We start from the raw sequence: 22,283 nt of genomic DNA, 5'->3' as shown, positions 1-22,283 counted from the left end.
GTCATCAAATATCCTTATAGATCCATAACATATGCCCTCTGTCACTCAGCATCATTATACTCAATGTAACCCATATCCATGGACTATTTACTATTTTCATGTGTGGTCATCAGATTGTTTATAATTCCCTAGATCACTTGCAATTTAACATGTGTTTCTTTCCAACAATGCATTAATTGTAAGGATAGTCAGTTGCAAGCAGCCTTGACATGTGCTTACACTAGTGTGATTTTAGCAAGTCTCCAGTTTAGCAAGGACCAATAATCAGTTTTACCGATATTTTTAACCTATTTTTACACCTTTACACTTAATTGGTTGTTGGTTCTTAGACAAATAATAAAGACATTAAAAAAGACATTTGAAATTAAAGAGCTTAAACATCCGTTATGCATATCGATTATCAGACACCTAAACATAAACTTAATAAAAAAATAAAAATAAATTTGGTACTCTCTAGTTGAAAGCAGGTAAGCTCTTACAAAATTATCAAAATTTAAATGATACGAACGTCTTTTGAGTTCTATTCATAGCTAATGACCAGATTAGATGCATTTCTGCTCCCGATATTTTTGTAAAGGGATCGCCATTTGCCACTTACCTTAAATTGTTTCTTCTTCAAGTTCTATAACCTGTTTCTTTTTAAGTGTATTGTGACTTTGGTTCCATGGGCTCAATATCTTTTTGGATGGACAGTAGGGTTTTTGCAGGGAGAGGCCTATTGGAGGAACACTCATATGCTCCAGTAAACCCAGACACTAGGTCAATGTGTGTGTTGAGGGAGGGAGGGTCTGAGTGTTTCCTACCGATGATTCAGTCATACATCCTCTTTTAAATGATGAGAATTAATCAATCGTTGTCTTTAAATGCTGATGAATTTGGATTAAGTGATTTGGGAATGGTTTAACAAACTACATTTACTAAAGGCACAGCATTGCTCATGGTGCCATGGTTACCACCACCAAAATATTACTACAGTTCTTATTACTTCATTTAAAGTAACCTGTGCTAAACTGGTGTTACTGTATTAACAATGGTGGTTGAAACTATGGCATTTTGTTGGAAACTTTTTACCATGTTAAATTGTCTTAAGATTGACCATGCAATTCTGCTTTGAGAAATAGTCCAGAACTCTTTGAATTTTGCAGCTACAATCAAATTCTGACCTGGAACAGCTGTTTTGAGGGTGGAAAGTGATTCGAGCTCGATTATTTCAGACCTTATAGAGTTGATAGCACTGACAGCTGTTTGTGAGCAATCAGTGCACGAACTATAACATGCATGTGTTCACACATGTAAACAATGCCTGCTGTCACTGTTTTGACTTGAGGCACTCCTCCAGGGGATTTACAGGGGTTTAATAGCTAAAGAATTGTATGAAAGTATTTTTTACTTAAGTTATTTGGTTACTTCAGGAGGGATTGTCTAGTGCTGTGTTCACGTAATGTCGAAAATACATTTGCGATCTTCCGACTAGTAAAATGTGTTCTTTTTCAAACTCGTAATTACAAGATGGAAACTCTGACTTCTCCCACTTGACTGTTGTGACGTGAGCTAAAGGTAGTTCGAGAGAGCTCATAATTCTGACAAGACATGAACACATGACTTAATCAATGACTGTTTGTGACAACAACATTAACGTTCATCAAATTCAGCATGATTTTCAAAACACTGCCTTATTCATTAAGCACCAACACACTGAATGGATTTCAGTGTAGTCTAAATTGTTTGTAAAAAACATTCTTTGGTAAATTGTCACATTAAACTCAGTTACAATTCAGGTAAGAACAGATTCTTTGAATTATTTACACAAATTTGTGTTGATCGTTTAATGAATGGGGCCCAAAATATTGGTAATTACTCCTTGTGTTTATTCACTGTCATTTTTATAATGTTGGAAGTCTTGTCGTTGACTTTCTATGGTTGTCTTTTTAGGTCATGCAGATAGAACTGTTTCAAAGCAAAACTATTCAGGAGTAGGCCTGTTTGGTGGTTTCTTTGTAAATCGATAATCTGACTCCATCTTGAAGACCTTCAGGCTTAGAATTTAGTCAGCTGTTCAGGAAGAAAAAAACAGTCATTAATCATTGAATGTTGCAAGTTTGGATTTCTCAAGGTGCTCTTGTATCTCTTTGACTCTGACGGGGAATTCCTGAGGGCAAAACAGAAAGTTGTAAATTAGAGACATGGGTGCTACCTTGAAAAATGCTGCGCGACTGGTATCTTTTGTGACTGTAAAGAAAGTTGCTTTGAAAGATGAGTTTTAAACTGCCTATAGCAGACATTATACTGCAGACAACCTAAGCCGCCTTATCATGATAACTTATCATTTAGACACTTCAAAACACTACAGATGCTACAATACTAAGTAATTACCTTGTTTTACATGAAGTGCAAAATGGTAAGAGGTATTGATTTAGTGGTGCAAATCTGATGTAGAGAGACCTCAAAGCTAGGGATGGGACGATATATTTAATTTCAATATATCGCGAACTGAAAAAATGACAAACCATATCGTGGCATAACTCGATATTTTGGAATTTGCAACATTGTTTTCTGTCCATGTGATTATAAATGAAATGACCCGTCAAACATCATAATCTCTCTATTGCTTGATTTTACTACTACTGAACTTTTTTCTACACCTTGTACAGGGTTCACACAAGGTCCTTGTCGCTGTCCTTTTCTGCATATCGCGGCTCTCTTCAGCATATCGTGGCGCCGTTTTGCGGCCCTCTTCAGCCAGTCGCAGCCTGTTCGGCATAACGTGGCGGCCTGTTTCAGCTTATCGCCGCACGTTCTGCCCTGTTTCGTGGCCGGCCCACCGGGAAAAGTCCCGGTTCTCCCTATGGCCAGTCTGCCCATGCTGTGCGACATTGTCAGACTGTACGATACACATTGGTGGTCCCAGTCGTCCCGATCAGTGAACGTGATCATTAATGTAATAGAAGTATATAGATCGTTAATAATGAATAGAAGCGAAACAGCGATTATTTGCCCGGAGCGTTGTTTTTTTCTTCTTCTTTTTTCTGAAAGTCAAAGTATCAGCATTTCCGTTGCTCCAATACCACTCCATCACCTGTCAAATAGGCCTTTTAAAAGACATCCTGATTATAAATACACAAAATTACAGATGTTGAGAATGAATGTCAATGGAGGAGTACAGTAATAATTAGCTACCACAAGCAAATATTCATTGTGGAAGTAAAGACTTGTGGCCCAAAAAATTACGAAGTTCTGCATACACATTGAGAAAACAAAAAAGTTGGGTTATGGTACGTCTTTCTCCTCTTTTAGATTAGTAGCCTTTCTGCTACGCAAAACTTCGAAAATTCATGTACAGGCTAATATAGTATGTGCTTGCAAATTCCCTATGGACAATGCATAAACATTACATAGATTTCTATATCTGTATCCAGTTGTATCTGCTGATTATGATTAAAATGTCCCATAAATACTTAACAATATAAATTATTATTTATTTGTTTTCATTTTGTAAGCTCTGTATTTAATTTGAGGAATAATGCTTTCATATTGCTGAAGTGTTACACTTTTCTCCAAGTATTTTCTGCTTATGTATTTATTAAAACTTTTTATATAAAATTAAAAGAAGAAAAACTTGAGTAGAGTGATAACTGGGCACAAATGTTGCTATGGTACAGACACGGAGCAGGTTTCTTTCCAAGTGAATTGGGGTGCGAGAGTGGAACGGACTATCTCATCTGGCCATCATAATAGCAGTCACACTATACGAATGCGATGCAAAATTTCTGACACTGACAGAACTTCTTTGGAGGTTAAAGATCATTGCAAAGGCTATTAATCGGCCATCAGTGAGCATCTCACACTAAACGTTGTAAGATTGCAGATTTTGCCTTACGACGACAGAAATCCTTTGATTCCTGAAATTTGTCTCAAACAGCAGAAGTGGCCAAAATCGTATAGTGTGCTTAATATGTCCATCAAAGATGAGGCTCACGCCGCTTTCATTGAATAATGTGTCTTAAAGGAATGTTCTGGCTTCAATACAGGTTAAGCTCAGTTGAAAGCATTCGTGGCATAATGTTGATCACCACAAAAATTAATTTCTACTCGTTCCTCCTTTTCTTTAAAAAAAAAAACAAAAACAAAAACTGCAAAAATCAAGGTTCTAGTGAGGCACTTACAATGGCAGTGAATGGGGCTAATTTTCGAATGTTAAAATTAGGGGTGTAATCGGACGTTTCTTCACAATACAATCTTATATCGATTCTCTTGGCCTGCGATCTGATATTTGCTGATACTTCAAAGTCTGCCGTGATACGATTTCGATTTATTTCGATTCCGATATTATGTGCCTATTTTACACAATCAATTAAATTGTTTTTGCCCTCAAATGCAACCAAAATATTATTTTAATATTTTATTGAGCTCTCTGAAAAGTGCAAATTTAGTATCCACATTGGACATCCACAACAAAATAAGGTACTTCAGATGTTGAAAAAAATTATACAGATAATATAAAAAATAACGTCACACACAAGTGATCATCAGTCGTTTGATTACAGCTTATTTTCCAGTTTAATCCAATTCAAAGTACTTACATACCCATGACTTGTTTCCAACTATCCGTGCTATCCGTGGTTTTCTTGGCTACAACTTCCACAGTTGTAATGAAAAATTTTGTTACAGCTAACTGGGATAAATGATAGTAAGGGTGTTGATGTGTAGATGTGTAAAGTCTTATAACTGATGCCAGTGCTGGGCAGCAGGTGATTTCTCTTTCCCTCATTAGTGCTGTTCAGAATGTCGCCGTTGTCAAGACATTTCACATGATGGTTGAACATCTTCATGGTACTTTTAAATGGCAAATTCTCATGTAAAATTCAAATGGGTCACATGCGCATCCAGATCGATGGAAGCCCGAATTAATCACGCATGTGAGCCGTTCTGTGTTTGTCACGAGAGCTCACATTTTAAGGAGCGCCCAGTTGACGTGCTCGCACTGATCCTGTCACTGGAGCTCGCGTTTCGCGGGAAGGCCGGTTGACGTGCTCGCAGTGATCCTGTCACTGGAGCTCGCCTTTCATAGGAAGCCCGGTTGACGCGCGCCTGGATAGCAGAGTGCAGTTTGGCTTCAAAGACCCCGCGCATATCCTTGTCCCTCATGAAAAGTGTATTTAGCACTCATAAAGTAAAATTAATGTAATATGTAATAAGGTTGCTTCATTGCCTGATGGAAATGCGTATGGACGTGGCTGACATGAGAGTATTAAGGTACATCTTAAAAAAAAGTCGATATATCGATATTTACGCGTTGTACCGCTAACATTGGATCGTTGGTTATTGGATCGATTAATCGTTACACCCCTAGTTAAAATACTCACTTTTTCAACCAAAAGACATACAGTGTGTAAACCATGATTTTAATGTTAATGATTTTATATTTCTCAAATGAGAAGCTTGTAATGAATTAGCTCGCAGTTCCAGGTTAAAGGATTAAAAATTAAAACTTACAAAATAAATACTGGTTACCGGTATCGGCCACAATGGGCTGTGAATTATCGGTATAGGCCCAGAAATTCCATATTGGTGCATCCCTATATTTAATAAATTGTTGACCCTCCTTTGGCAGCAAAAACAACTACTAAAAGCAGATCAGACAGCCTAATCTCATGAAAATAAGTGAATGTAGCAACATTTTTGCGAAGTAATATTACGTTGCTCATACATGAATCGCAGCAGTTTCAATGTGAAATGTCAATTTTTTCCAAAATGGATTAGGTTTTTAAGGTTAATGCTCTATTAAGAGCATTAACCTACCCTAAACCTTAAACTTAAACAGATGGTGTCATAAAAAGCTAATGTGAGATGGAAAACAGAGGTTATGGTTAATGCTCTATCAAGGTGACAATAAAAGTGATTTTTGATTTGATTTGAGGTTTAAATGAACAAAATCTACAGTACATCCCTGCCCCTAAACCTAACCTGTATTGTCATAAAAGCAAATGTGAATTGAAAAATACAATTGCTGAACTACCGCAATACGTAGGCACATAAAAATAATTTAGCAAAAATCGTAGTATAGTCCTGTGATTCGCTGAGACAAGGTTGGCATCAGACCTGCACGAAGGTCAGGAGGAATTTTACACCATTCCTTTTTTTACCAAACGGTTTCAGTTTAGCAGTATCCTTGCACTGTCTGATGTGAATTGCTCTCTCATGCCAAAGCATCTCAGTCGGCTTTAGGTCAGCATTCACTGATCGAGCCACTTCAGAAGCTGTATTTTTTACTAGTTTTTTAAAACTAGTTTAACCTTTAAACCCAGACAGAAAGTATGAAGACCCCACAGTTATATAAACTCTGCATTTCACAATTAGAAGCTCTTAGGTCAACCGAGAAATGTCCTCCCTCTTTAGCTTTTTGAAATGAGCAGAGTGGTTCATAAATTTTAGTTGTGTGAAGAATTCAGCATGGTGCACTGAAACATGACTGGTCAAAGATACCAGAACTCATCCGAGACACACGTGACCTCATTCTCTCTCTCTGTCTCTCTGTATTTCTGTCTCTTTTTCTAATGAGATGCTTGATGGAAGCAGCCTGTGAGTTCTGCAATGCTGTTCCCACTCGGTTGGCACACACAGTCTTCGTAACACTTCTGCCAAGATGGCACCACTCGATGTGGGTTTGCTTTTCTTCAACACTCTCCTTTTTGTGTTCCAGAAACCAGACTGCTGGCAACTCCTGGAGAGACCCAGTGTTTAAATGTAGACCAAAAGGAATATTAACCCCCCCCCCCCCCCCCCACTCTCATGCTGTTCCAAACTTCTATGCTGTCTATCTGTAGCACTTTTTTCCCATACAACAACAGTCCATATTGTTAACAGCTGTCTAGCTCTAAAAGGGGAATAAAAACCATACAAGCACTATAAAAGTGTTATATATGACTTACACACTATATTTGAAATCATCTGAAGACATACGATAGCTTAGCATAGGAACAGACTCATTTTAAGTGGCTATTCACTGATTATTTTTCTACGTTCAAAATAAAAAAATGCCGCACTGATGTGCCGTGGCAGGTTTGGAAAACAGCGTCTACCAAATGTGTATAAATGTAAATGTGTCTTTTGGAAAGAGTTATGGGACTAAATTCTTTGCCGCCACTCTTCTTAGAGCAGTTCAGACCAGCTTAGCCGTTCCAGAGCAGAGAGCGATTATGGCGTTTACATTTTCAAAACAGATCCTTATTTGCACTCCTCTCAGCCTGAGTTTTGAAGTTTTCCATCTGTGTGCTAAATAACAGCTCAAAGAATTGCTCGCTAAATCCTAACCCATGGGCTTTTGGCAGAGGAAATCGACAGGAATATGGAGTGGAAAGGATGTGGAAAGTTAACCATCTACTTGATTAGTAGGGCCACATTCTATGCTGTGATTAGAGACCGACAGCTTTCACCTTGCAGAAGTTGACTGACAGTTAAAAGCAGGATGATTCCTGGAAAATGTGCCGTAATGGCAGCTCTACAGAAAAGGTAAAGCTTTATTTAGAATATATAGTTAAACCTGAACTCAAACCACTCTGTAAAGACAAAAAAAAAAAAAAAAAAGGTGTGTTTGCGTGGCATAAGAGACCTCACTGGTTTGAACACGGTTTTTAGTGTTTCTACATTCTAGTAATCCTTGTGGTTAGTATCGGCATGTTTGCCATAGAAACACAAATCACAAACATACACACAGTGTATCTGTTTACCCCGCTAGTCGAGTGCAGACTAAGCTGACACATAATATCCTCCCTTGGTCAAGCCAAGAGAAAACTTTCAAAAGTTGACTGGGAAGGTGGAAGTGTTGTGATCTGTGGCTGAATGAGTATTGAGTACATACTTTTCAGCCTATTGACAGTAGTAGATATATCTCAATATTAATGTATTTGCTCTGAATTGGCTCAAAAGTGTTTTTTTTTTTTTTTTTTTTAAAAAAAAAAAAAAAGAGGAACCGTCATTTCATCCAAACAGCCATTGTAGCCAAGTATGTTCAATAATTTAAGGAATTTATTAAAAATGAGTGCTGTCAGTCAATTAAATTTTTAATAATTGTACATACATAATTTTTTTTTTGTAGAAAATTGCGATTAATTGCAGATTTTGAAAGTGCTGAAATTTGACACTATATATACTTTGTCAAAATGCATTCATTTTCATTTAAGGAAAGAAAACAAAACAATATGTAACAACAGAATGCTTTATTAATAAAGTCTTCCACAGGATATACTGTGGCTATCCGCATTTCTACAGCAATTGTGAAGCTGCATTCATGATTCGCATCAGAGCGGCAACACTAGCGTCGAGCACCAAATTGAACTCACCATGAAAAGCGCTTGCAGAGGCAAAAACATTCATTCTGTGTTTGGTGACAGTTAAGATTTGGTGTACTTCTGTGGTAATTAAAATGCACCTTACATAGACTGAAAAATACTTGGTTTCTATCACAAGTCCCATTTGGGCTTGTTTTGTACATCACATAGCGCTAAGAGCTCCTTTCTCCATCATTTATCACTGACAGGGAAGCACTGTCAGAGATTCTTTTATTTATTGAGATAACAAGCTCTGCAGCTCTATCATAGGAGAGAGCATAATGGCCAACTAGCATGTTAAGACATTTACGCCCATAGAATTTCTATGGGACTGCCACGTTATGCTATTTTATGCCAAGCTTGTAGGCTCATCTTGGTAGAAGGGCTCTGGAGGTGTGTGCGTGCGTGCGTGCGTGTGTCAGTGTAATGACTTTGGGCGAACACATTGCAAAGTTTCCGCCCTTCACACCAGTGTTTATGCTGTATTAACGGTAAATGCGTTAATCGTGATTAAGAAAAATAAATGCGTTAAACTTTAATTAATTGCATGCGTTAACACTTTAATTCTGACAGCTCTATTAAATATCTATTTAAAAATAATAAAGACATGTTTCCCCCAAGTTTTTCACTTAATGAACACATGGGAGAATGAGATTTTATCATTTTCTTTAATATGCATTTTTATATTTTATAAAGGTACATAGTAGCTTTAAAAAAAAGCATTATTTGCCTTTATGTATTTTTAATAAAACATTTTTTGTAAGGTTTTCAAAACTAGGTGTGCAAATACTACCAGTTGAATATTGCAGAACACTAAATTATTACTGTGGAACCCAGTCACGTTTATTATTATAATATATTACTGAATTATCATTATTATTTTAAGGATTTGAATTGTTTTTTATAAAAGTAATATATTTCTGGACTATTTACTTGACCTTCACCTGGAGCTTTTATTTTGACACTGAAATTGCAGTTTGTAGTTTACAATGTATGGCATCTGGTGAAATATAATCAGATAATCAAATAAAATCATTTCAATATTCACGATATTGCTTAATTCTATATCATCAGCAAAATCGTGATCATATCATGAATATTTGATATATTGCCCGGCCCTAATAATAGGCTTAACCCAGAAATCAACTTTTAAGTAATTTGCGCAGTAAGATTCTTTTCTAATTGTTGCTCTGCCATGAGTGTAATTGACCTGAAAGAGAAAACTGACCGTAGAAGACATTAATGTTTACAATAAATCCTGCTATAGTGCCCATTTTGGTGATGTTATATGAGGTGAGTTTAGATAAAAAACAGGTTGTAATTGTAGTCAATAATATCAAGCTGACATCTCAAAACCGTACAGGTTTCTTTTATGCTGCACTCTTCAATGAGTTCCTCTTCTCAGTAGGTTATGGGTTCACACACTTGTGCCAAGTGTGCTGTGACAATTGGACGATTACACATGCTCACACACGCCTGTTTACAGATGGAGAGTTCTACTGACTTTTATCCTTTTAATTGATGCTAATTATGTTTACTGAAAGCTAACCATGGCATTTTTCAGCAATTTTGTCCCCAAAAGTAAAGGTAGGTCAGAATAACACATGAAAAGAGAGGTTCTTGGATTAGAGATCATGTAATGAGTTTACATACATGTTTGAGGTAGAGAATATGTCACTTATTTTGTAGCAGTAACCAGTCATCTAGCACCATGAAATTAAATATTAATTTTAGGTGAATATTTTGCAGTTGCATAACGAGAAAATGCATCTCAATTATTTGATGGATAACAGCAGTTCTCACAATGGATTTTTCTGGAATATCACACCATGATGTGGATTTCCTGCAGTGTATCATGCCGAAAGAGTTTGCATGCAATACTTTACATCCTGGAGTATGTCTGGCTTTTATGTTATTAATATTTTTGGTATTGATGGTTTTATGACTGATCAGTAACTGTTGATATGGGAGGCATTGTGCCAAAAGTGTCAGTTTTGCTGCTGGCACCTGTGACCTTGCAGTTTAATTTTAAAAGTTGAGACTCTTAAAGCGATGTTAAGTACTTAAAGGGATTATCCAGGGTGCCGTCCCGACGTTAATCAAACGGATGAGTGTTTCAAATTCTGCTGCCCTACATCGCAATGAGTTACAGTCTGGCACAGGCCTTTCCCACACACACTAGTATGACAATATCACCAATATATATATAGATAAAAACACGTAATTTTGTCACCTCGCTCTGATATTTATTAACTTTAAACTTCAAAATGTGCACTTATAAGTGCTTTTAAAGCAGTACAAAGTGCTTAAAGCAATGATAAGAATCTAATTTACTTGATTTTAAAGTAACTGAAACTGTATTTATTTTATTTTAATTTAGTTTAATTTTAAATGTGAATGATGCTTGAATATAAAATGGATATTCTTGTCCTGTATGCTAATTGGTCAATATAGTATTCCAGTCAGTAATAGCTATATTACAGCAGATTTTAACTATATTCACATTAAAGCATGGCCTCTCATACCTAATTGCTTAGACCTTTATGAAACTTGGTAAATTAATAAGTTCCAAAGTTTCATACCAAAACTAGAGAAAGCTGCTATTACGATCGTAGATTGTTAGGATCTTTTCAGCAGCACCCTGTTTAATAAGTAACAATTACTCTTAAAAGATTTAAACAGATCTATAAATAGTGCCGTTAACATTAACTGACAGCTGGCATCACTTGCAACGGTCTCATCTGATTTCCCTCCATGTGCTTTGCATGGGAGGAGACTTAAGGCAAGAGACAGCAACATTGTGAGAAAGCAGCATGAGTATGAATCGTGGGAGGATGGTGTGTGCTTGTATGTTTCAACATCTGAAAGATGCTTGTGGCAAAGAAGTGAATAATATATACCCTCATTGCTTTATTTCCTGGTCGTGGACTTGGGTATATAAAAGTGTGTGTTATAAATCCATCGGTTTGATGGCCACATTCATACTTGAAAAAAATACTTCTCCATTTTAAACCACAATCCTTTTCTTGTTTTTCTACTACCTCCTGCCAGACAAGACGGACTGAGATGTTTGCTCATGTTTGTCTGTTTCATGCTTAGGAATCTTGAAGAGACCGTAAAGGGTCTCCTGCTATTCCAGCTCTGAGCCTGTGAAATGGGCCCCTGCTGAAATGCAGCCCTGCAGATGTGTGGTTAGACCCTCACTGAGCAGCTGTGAAGTTGTGGGTCTCCAGTGAGTTCTGATATACACACATGATGGTCCAGAGAGGGCTTGACTGGTATGCTGTGTTTTAGGAGCTGTTAGTATTTTGTAATGATGCTTAACACAAATTACATGCTCTGAAATCCTGATTTTAGCAGTTTATGAAGCGTGTTTACACGCCTGGACTGCTGGAAACTGATAAGAAGAGGGCAAAAGACACTATAACATTTGTGGAACTTTTATAATGAATTAATAACTATTGAAAAGTAAAGATTAAAATGCATTAAAAAAAAAGAATTATAAATTAAAGCTGGTGTAACTTTTTTTTCAGTGTTAAAATACTTCTATCCCAGCTTAATATCCAGAGACAACTACAAGTAAGCCATGCGTAGGTTCATTTTCTCAAAACTGTAAACAGTCTCTGTGGCACAATAGAATTCCTGTGTTTTTTTGAATGGCCCGCTTAGACCCACCCAAACAACGTTAATCAACCAATGGCAGTTGGGGGCGGGACTGTCTGATGGTTTGAACAACAGTAGACGAGAGGCAGGGGCCTGGGTATCTCAGCAAGTAAAGATGCTTTCTACCACACCTGGAGTCGCAAGTTCGAATCCAGGACGTGCTGAGTGACTCCAGCCAGGCTTCCTAAGCAACCAATTGGCCCGGTTGCTAGGGTGGGTAGAGTCACGTTGGGTTAACCTCCTCGTGGTTGCCATAATGTGGTTCTCGATTTCGGTGGGGTGCGTGGTGAGTTGTGCGTGGATGCCGCGGAGAATAGTGTGAAGCCTCCACACGCGCTAGGTCTCTGTGGTAACGCAACTGAGATTCGTCCTCCGCCACCCGGATTGAGGCGAGTCATTACGCCACCACGAGGACTTGGAGCGCATTGGGAATTGGGCATGCCAAATTGGGGAGAAAAGGGGACAAAAAAAAAAAACGGTAGACGAGAGGCGTATTCGGAAAACTGTGTTGAAAACATTATTTTTTTGCAATTCCATTCTGTGGCACTAGTGGCACAGAAATAACATACCTGAGATATAATATAAGCTGTAAAGCAGCCATTATCATTCACTTTAGAACTCACAAAAATATTTTGGTTTTCATAACACCTCATTTGTGATTCTAATATGAATAGCAGCAATAACAGTTTAGGAAATCTAAGCTTTGATTTTCATTTTGCTTGTTTTGCCATAATGAAAAGTTATTTACTGGGGAAAAGCAAATATAAGTAAAAAAAATAGTCCTGATGTGACTAGTGAATTATAAAAATGTAAATATTCCATGTTGTCACTCACAACATGGAATATGAGGTCTTACAAAATGCATACATAACAAATACAATAAGAAATGTTTTTTTCTTTAAAATAATTTTAGATAAAGTATAGCATATCACACTGCTTGACAACACAGGTCAGATACTCATTTACTTTTCCAGAAGGAATTACTAATGCAGGGCAATGTTTAATAAAAACCAATCACGATTCAGTTCCATTTTGAATGGTATATGTTACAAATTTAAGCTTTTCACATTTTACATCATAAGGGCTTATCAACTTATGTAAGATATAAGAAATACATTCTCATGCTTGTTTCTCTTTTAACATATTTTTTACTTTCAAGAATTACAGATTGTATTCTTATTGGAAAATCCTTCACACAGGAACTCTGCTCTGTTGTCTATTGTTGTGCATGCATACAAACACACATACACAAAACATATCTACCTGATACAGTCTGAGTAAGGCAATATGCTGTGATTCAACAATGAGGTCAGGCCACCAACAGGCAGAGCTGAATCCTCCGCAAGGACACCCAGTTCTTTGACTCGAGTAGCGAGCTTATCATTTATCAAAACCCCTTCTGTTCTCGCACAGCAACAGTCACTTCTGACCTCAATGGGCTTTTGTTGTCAGAGATGCAAATGTTTTGGTGGGGTGACGTGACTTTGGAATATTGATGCCTGGATCACATTCATGCAGATGGCATGCAACCTGGGGGTGGGTATGGAGTCATGTTTGAAAACATGAAGAATCATAGATGACCGTCTAGACGGCAACAAGTGCTTTGTTGAAATGTTTTCACCTAGTTTCAGAGAAATAGCAGTGTTTTTTTTTTCTTCTGTATTGTTTGATTTTACAAAGTCTTTGATCTTGGTTTGTTTAAGGGATTGATGAGTCTAGAAAGGTCTTTTGTCTACTGTTGGTGTTCAGTCAAAGCTAAGAGACCTCCGTTCTGTAAAAAAGCCGATAATAAGATTATTAAACGATAAATCACAGCGCCCAGCTGAGGATCTAAAGGTTTGCTGTGAACTCAAAGACCACTTGAATCCACAGGATTCTCTCTTATTCTCTCTTTCACCTTTTCTCTCTATTTTCATTTTCCCTTTGTTTTAATCCCATCTATGGTGACATTTAGAATTGGATGGTATAGTTGTCATTAGTCTTTCAAGAAATGTAGTAAGTATTGCTTTGAGAGAAATGTTCAAGAGAAAAAAAAAAATAGAGAGTGCAAGTGGGATACAGATAGGCTTGGAAATTGAGAACTGGTTCTTATTCAGAACTGTAGAGAACACAGTATGTAATGCTATATGTATTTCTATCAAACTATTTGCTGACAGGGTTTAGCAACTACTTCCTGCTAGTGCAGGGTCAAAAAGGTCAGAAGGAGAGCTCAGTATTTGGAAAGCCTCGATATGCAACTTACTCCTACTCTGCAACATTGTGCAGAAATCAGCCTTGTATGTACAATTTCCAGCTACGTTTTTTCAATGCAGGAAACTCTGTATACAAGCACTCAACCTCAGACAAAGTTTTGGGTCCCAAACTACTTCTGTGTTCACTTGCTGTCGGAATTAAAGTAAATAACCTACAAGATGACAACTCAATTCTATTTAGAGCTGTTCTAAAAAGAACAAATGCTAGAAAGGTGGTAAGGGAAAAGACAAACTACTATGTCAGTACTCAGCACTTGGTCTGGAAGTCGTATCTCAGGCAGCTGCAGTAGAGTAGAACAGTGATCTAGATTTCCTGATGATATAAGAGCCTGGCACATAGTCCAGAGGATTCCATACGAGCTGGAGTCGAATTTAAGAAGAAATGCAGCCTTTTGCCGCTCTGTTCTCCCAGGAGCCTCTGAGCTCATAGTTATGTAATCACAAGGTGAACGTGAATTTGGAAAGAAAGGGGATTTGTGGCTGGGATTGGTGCCATAGGCCACATGCACCCTTTCGATCGCACATTTTTGGTTGTATTTGCTAAGCAACGTGCTACTTTCAGACAGTCTTCTGCATTTCTTAACACTGTCTTCTGTTAAAAAAAAACTGGTTAAAAACTGTTAACAACCCCAGATTTTACTTATTTCTTAAACAGCTTTACTTCTGATTCACACATCACTTACTATGTTACTAAAATGCAATTGCAACCTTATGTTACTGTCCGAATAGAGTAGTATACAGTATTTACTCACAGGTTTGTTTGAGTGCTTTTCTAGGATCATTTTTAGAGCACCAATGTCCCACTTCAGCACTGATCCTCACTTGTTCATGCAAGTCAATACTATGTTTTCTCACAAAGGTTCAGAGGTTTATAATAACTCAAGTTGTAAGTGTACAGAGCTTTGGTTTAAGTGGTTGCCACCAATCTTTCAGTAACAAGAGCTCTGTAAATCAAAACTCGCACAACGTGTCACCCTTTCACCACTTCACTTCCTCAACCAAGAACAATAAAAAGGGTCATTGCAAATGGGATGAATTGCCAACAGCAATTCCTTTTTTAATCTCTTTCAGCTCTCCCTTCTTGTGTTATGCAATAGTTCAAGTGGCTTGTATGGTGAAATGCTTCTAGTTATTTCTCTGACCAGATTTTTCTTCCTGAGCTGTGTTGGTCAAAGTTTCCATTCTAAGTAACCAGGAATTTTAAAGACAAAAGGAAAGTTTTGAGCACATCATTTATGTATGTATATATATATATATATATATATATATATATATATATATATATATATATATATATATATATATATATATATATATATACAATTACATCCAATACAGCAACAATTTAACTTGACTTCTGAATTGAAAGATAATATGTCTGAGATTAATTGCTACATATGTTGAAATCTTTTATAATAAAATGTAATTTAATTTCCCCATTCTCTTCTCTGCTTTAGGTCAGTTTGCAGATGCTTCAGGAAGGACACTGATGTGCTCCTTGAGGAATAAAATGGCCATTTGTCTTAGTTTCATAGAGGAGTCTTCATCCTGACCATTGTCCTGGATCTACATAGTTTGTGAAAAGAGTGACCTGTATCTTGGTGACGAAAGACTTTGATTCTGTTAGACAATATTTGAGAATATCATCATGCCGATTCTGAAGCAGTTTGTGTCCACGTCCTCGCAGTCAAAACGGCGATCTCGAGTTGACCTCACTGCAGAAATGATAAGTGCACCTCTGGGAGATTTCCGGCACACTATGCATGTGGGACGAGGAGGAGATGCATTTGGTGACACCTCCTTTTTAAGCACTCGCTCTGGGGAACCACCACGGGAACCTGAGGTGCAACAGCACTCACCTAAACAGAGCCTTCTGTCCCGTACATTCAGAAGCAGCAAGCGCTCCCAGTCTGTCAATCGTGATAAGCCTGACAAAGCCAAACTGGTGCCCCCTGTTGGCTCACCAAGTTACGTAAAGAATGCAATCTCGCTGCCATATTTAAACGACGATGACGTTGGACAAGGCCAAATCCACTTTCCCAAGAGCGTGTCCTCTAGTCCTCTAAAGAACTTTCCAGAAGTCGATGGAAAGCCGCTTAATGGAGCTGTAGCAACCACTGTATCAGACTTGGAGCTTGACGAGCGGAATTTTGGTGAGCTGACTGACTTGCGTCCATCAGTTCCATACACCGGAGGCATGAAACATGCAGAGTCCGTCATGTCCTTTCATGTCGATCTTGGGCCCTCCATGTTGGGGGACATCCTGAGTGTGATGGACAAGAAAGGCTGGGATGATGACGATCTCGGATTCGAAGAGGGAAAAAGTATTGAGGGATGCAGTTCGCCACCCCAGAGCCCTCCCAGCGAGGTTGAGGAAGAGGAGCCCCTTCCTCCAGTCCGACCTCCACGCCAGAGGTCTGGCACCACCCCTTACACTCCAGAGCTCCATAATAGGAACCATCAGCACTTGGACAGCTGTTCCATTTCCAGTTCAGGCTCCACTGTCCTGGAAGAAAAAACCCACAACCATTATGACGGAAACATGGATGACGTCAAGTACAGCTCACCCAGAGTGCACGACAACAGGGACTTCTCTTACATGGATGATGACGATGATGATGACGAGATTAGGGTGTAAAGTAAACCTTTGGGTGCCAGATTGGTCTTTGTAAGGACTGAAAGAAGGGGTGGAGGTGGGTTGGGCTTGATTGGTGGATGTTCAGGCTAGCACACGGATTTAGAGGACTGTTTATTTTATGGAGACGAAACGGAAAACGTATGTTTAAGCCCTAGCTAACCTACAACTCTCAGTATGCTATTTTCACTACAAATCCTAATTCAGGTATACAAACTCTCTCTGTTACTAGTGACTTTCACCAGATCGGCCCCAGCTGTGAGAAGAATGTGCTTGCGTGTTTGTTTGATTGTGTATGCCAAGGGAATGGAATTCCATTTCAGAATGGTAATTACTGTCCAGTGAGTATCATTAATGAATTTCGGTGTTGACCACTGAGAGTGCTGATACAAGAGGTTTGTGTGGAACCAAACTTCATATTCTTCCATGACCTTTGGACTTGTTGACAACGCAGTACTCTGTTAAAACTTGCCTATGCCTTCTCTGAAAAGCACTTCCAAACTAACACCCAACAGTCTTAAGGTTTCTGTGTTTTACAGTTTTTGTCCTCATGGATTCCATCATTAATTTATATTTCAGAATTTTGTCTTGTACACAAAACCGAAATGATGTAAAGGATTTTAAGAATAGTTCACCCAAAAATGAACTGCGGAACACAAAATTAGACATTTTAATGAATATCTACATCCATCATGTCAATACAATGATAGTGCCTCACTTTAAATCTTATAAAAGGACACCAAAACCTATGGTATACCATTAGAAGGCTTGGAATATATCTTTTTATTCTATTTTTGGGTCATTTTTAATGTTTAGAGACAATATCCACTGCCATTTTATTGAAAACATGGACTGCATTATTCATTAAAACTTCTCTTTTTGTGTTCTGCATAAGCATTTATATTTTTGGGAGAATTATTCAAGTGCTGATTGGAATACCATAAACATGTTTAAAGTTTGAAACCTCCATTTATTTCCAGTTTCCTGTTTTTCATAGTATGTGGCTATTGAGAGCATTTACGAATGTGTTTTCGGTGGAGGAAAATGCCATTTTAGTGTGGATGAGCGGCGTAAATGTAGAAAAATCGATGCATTTTCAAATGAAAACGGATTAGTGTGAACTTAATCTCTAATATGTTATCTTTTTATCATGTGGGGGTTGTTTATTTTGTATATCTGGACATTGTCATGTGCTTTGTGCATGTTAAAGGATTTCTTGTCAGGTCACATTCAATTCTTAATTATTTAGACGTGTAGAAGTTCAGATTGATAAATGAAAGAGAAAACAAATGCAACGTGGCATTGCATTACATGACAGCAGCAGAATCAGAGTGGCTGGAGTTGAACAAATGACTTAGTTAAAATACTAGTCAGTTATTTCTGCAAATGTGTGAATGAAAAAAGATTAATGTCAAGAGGGCTATACAGAAGTATATTTTGATTTGTGTCGTATAGGCTCAGAGAGATAAAGAGTATAGATGTCTTATATTCAGGGGCTGGAGTAGTGCCTTGAACTTCAAACAATGCTCATCAACAGAAGTGGTTGTAGAGGGTTTTCATTTCTCAGTGATTCTTGTAATTCTTTCTATCTATCGATATATTTAGGTTTTGAAAAGAGATCAATGCCCTATGATGAGACTGTACTTGTAAAGCCAATAGCCACTTGGTGCCATAACCTTTATTGATTTTTGCATCAGTTAAATATAGACGAAATAAAATGTCTTAATATTTAGTCCTTTTGGAAATTATAACGAACTTGATAGAGTAAGCATTTTTCTGTGAAGGTGAATATGAAGTGTCTAATTTCAGCATCACTTGCGGCACCAAACGAAATTGCAATCATAACAACAATGTCTTAACCAGTAGCTTGTCCAATTGTCTTTTTGCAATTCTGTTTGGTGCTGTTGGTGACTAAAGGCCCTCTTTAATATAAGTAGGTATTGTTGTAGCCAGAAATCTCCAAATGGGGACAGAAGCTCCAAAAGAGGGTGGGAAAACTCCATAAGGAGTTAGGGTTAGCGCCTGTGTATGTCTTTGCTGGTGGTTTGGAACTCCCGCACCTTTTTGGAGCTCGCCTGCAGTTATGTCCATCTCCTATAATGAGACCTTCATAAACTACCAAGAACAAAAAAGATGCTAACAGTTACCAAGTTTGCTGGCAAGATGCTGTTCATATCACTCCAGTAGGCTCCACATTATCATGAAAAAAAAAAATCAAACAATCCCTGTCACTGTTTACTAACTTACAAGTATTAACCATTAATTGTTCGCTTTGGGAAATAGATTGTTTTTCGATCGCACAAAATATTTTTAAAGTTACTTTTGTACATTATGTTCAGTTATTAATTTGCTGTGTATTTTTTTATTATTTTATATTAAGGTTATTGTTTAGTGAATTGTGTTGGCCCTGTAATCTGACATTACAAGTGCACTAAGAGCTGAAGAGGCCAGCATTTTCCACAATTAGTTGTGTTTCTACACTGTTGGTTTCAATAGTACAGAACTATTGTGCAGATCTTAGACTTCAGTTTGCATTTTCAGTGAACTATCAGTGGCGTTTTACCTTAGCATGTTGGTCTCAGTTAGGGTTTGCACCACCATTAGCTCTCAAAGAGTAGAACCAATCCTCCACTTCCTTTCCGATCTAATCTGTGTGAGTGTTTTTTTATTGTTTTGTGAATTAAGCATGTCTGTGCAGAGGGAAAAGTAAAGTACGATTGAGAAGAAAGAAACCGTTGGGATGTTTGTAATGCTGACTTGTTTCTTACTGTGTTTTTCAAGTTGTGTATAGTATGGTTTGGAAAAGGGCTTTTCTGATGGGGTACAAGGAACTTGTGTTGCCTTACATTTGGCTAAAATGCTGCATTATGCCATTTTGTCTGCAAGCACAAACAGGGATATGCAAATGTTCCAATTTCTTATGCTGCTTTTTGGATTAAGGAAGCGGTCTTGGAGAGATCAGGCTGCATGCATAGCTTTAGAAGAAGGCCACATGTCTGGAACTGAATTTCTGAGACTGAAAATGAGCTGGAATGCTGAACTACAGCAGGGTTTTGAGAGCACTATGGCTCCCTCTACAGTTTTTTTTTTTTTTGAGTAGTAGTAGTAGTTTTTTTTTCAGGCCAATAATATTACTCATGTCAATGCTTACAAGGTCAAAACCGTTGCCTGCCATTTATAATGATATGGGGGTTTCTATAGCTTCTTTGCTTGATTATTATTACCACAGTAGTAAAATAATTTATAACACCAAATCTGTAGAAAACATGAAAATAGAACACCAGTATAAAATTCCTACAGAAAATGGGTGACAAAACACTAAACCTTCAATAAACGGTGTAAAACAATCTCTTTAATTTCCAAGTATTTCATTTTTTTTTTTTCACTTTCTATCTTTCTGTATTTTATATATATATATATATATATATATATATATCACTTTCACCTGCTTTCAAAATAACAGTTATATTTTTCAATAAAAAGAAAGCTGATAAACATTTCTAGAGGGCTGTAATTTGTACATTCTCCAGCAAAATGCTAATGTATAATGCTATTCCAGTCTGTTGACACAGGGGTATCTGCCCCTGCACTTAACTGTATATAATCCTAATAGAAACAGATCTGAGAAATCAGATTCTCTGATCAACTGTTAGATTTCGAGAAGTAAATTCCTCTTTATCAAATTAGTTATCAAAATAGGTATAAATTTAATAACTTGTACAGGTGCATCTCAATAAATTAGAATGTCGTGGAAAAGTTCATTTATTTCAGTAATTCAACTCAAATTGTGAAACTCGTGTATTAAATAAATTCAATGCACACAGACTGAAGTAGTTTAAGTCTTTGGTTCTTTTAATTGTGATGACTTTGGCTCACATTTAACAAAAACCCACCAATTCACTATCTCAAAAAATTAGAATACATCATAAGACCAATAAAAAAAACATTTTTAGTGAATTGTTGGCCTTCTGGAAAGTATGTTCATTTACTGTATATGTACTCAATATTTGGTAGGGGCTCATTTTGCTTTAATTACAGCCTCAATTCGGCGTGGCATGGAGGTGATCAGTTTGTGGCACTGCTGAGGTGGTATGGAAGCCCAGGTTTCTTTGACAGTGGCCTTCAGCTCATCTGCATTTTTTGGTCTCTTGTTTCTCATTTTCCTCTTGACAATACCCCATAGATTCTCTATGGGGTTCAGGTCTGGTGAGTTTGCTGGCCAGTCAAGCACACCAACACCATGGTCATTTAACCAACTTTTGGTGCTTTTGGCAGTGTGGGCAGGTGCCAAATCCTGCTGGAAAATGAAATCAGCATCTTTAAAAAGCTGGTCAGCAGAAGGAAGCATGAAGTGCTCCAAAATTTCTTGGTAAATGGGTGCAGTGACTTTGGTTTTCAAAAAACACAATGGACCAACACCAGCAGATGACATTGCACCCCAAATCATCACAGACTGTGGAAACTTAACACTGGACTTCAAGCAACTTGGGCTATGAGCTTCTCCACCCTTCCTCCAGACTCTAGGACCTTGGTTTCCAAATGAAATACAAAACTTGCTCTCATCTGAAAAGAGGACTTTGGACCACTGGGCAACAGTCCAGTTCTTCTTCTCCTTAGCCCAGGTAAGACGCCTCTGACGTTGTCTGTGGTTCAGGAGTGGCTTAACAAGAGGAATACGACAACTGTAGCCAAATTCCTTGACACGTCTGTGTGTGGTGGCTCTTGATGCCTTGACCCCAGCCTCAGTCCATTCCTTGTGAAGTTCACCCAAATTCTTGAATCGATTTTGCTTGACAATCCTCATAAGGCTGCGGTTCTCTCGGTTGGTTGTGCATCTTTTTCTTCCACACTTTTTCCTTCCACTCAACTTTCTGTTAACATGCTTGGATACAGCACTCTGTGAACAGCCAGCTTCTTTGACAATGAATGTTTGTGGCTTACCCTCCTTGTGAAGGGTGTCAATGATTGTCTTCTGGACAACTGTCAGATCAGCAGTCTTCCCCATGATTGTGTAGCCTAGTGAACCAAACTGAGAGACCATTTTGAAGGCTCAGGAAACCTTTGCAGGTGTTTTGAGTTGATTAGCTGATTGGCATGTCACCATATTCTAATTTTTTGAGATAGTGAATTGGTGGGTTTTTGTTAAATGTGAGCCAAAATCATCACAATTAAAAGAACCAAAGACTTAAACTACTTCAGTCTGTGTGCATTGAATTTATTTAATACACGAGTTTCACAATTTGAGTTGAATTACTGAAATAAATGAACTTTTCCACGACATTCTAATTTATTGAGATGCACCTGTATATATTTCTCACTTGGAAGTGAGAAATATATACAGTACAATTCTGCCATGATTGCACTGTGCCAAACATTTGGTTCCCTTCCTAATTGAAATGCACATTC

The 22,283-nt window shown here is 37.7% G+C and overlaps 1 protein-coding gene across 1 annotated transcript in view; it reads left to right on the top strand.

Annotated features, from left to right (window-relative positions):
* The window catches only part of LOC127423657 (cdc42 effector protein 4-like), a 31,443-nt gene extending 11,067 nt beyond the window's left edge, over nucleotides 1-20,376 (top strand). Inside the window, exon 2 of the mRNA XM_051668164.1 lies at nucleotides 15,700-20,376. Within this exon, the coding sequence (XP_051524124.1) occupies nucleotides 15,891-16,880 (990 nt within the window). The 5' untranslated portion in view covers nucleotides 15,700-15,890 and the 3' untranslated portion in view covers nucleotides 16,881-20,376. The remainder of the gene's footprint in view (nucleotides 1-15,699) is intronic.
* Nucleotides 20,377-22,283: the final 1,907 nt, after the last annotated feature.

Source organism: Myxocyprinus asiaticus, chromosome 32, assembly GCF_019703515.2.
Source record: "Myxocyprinus asiaticus isolate MX2 ecotype Aquarium Trade chromosome 32, UBuf_Myxa_2, whole genome shotgun sequence".
In the NCBI taxonomy this organism is placed as follows: domain Eukaryota; kingdom Metazoa; phylum Chordata; class Actinopteri; order Cypriniformes; family Catostomidae; genus Myxocyprinus; species Myxocyprinus asiaticus.
The sequence above is the reverse complement of the archived record's forward strand: the minus strand, read 5'-3'. Positions and strand labels throughout refer to the sequence as shown.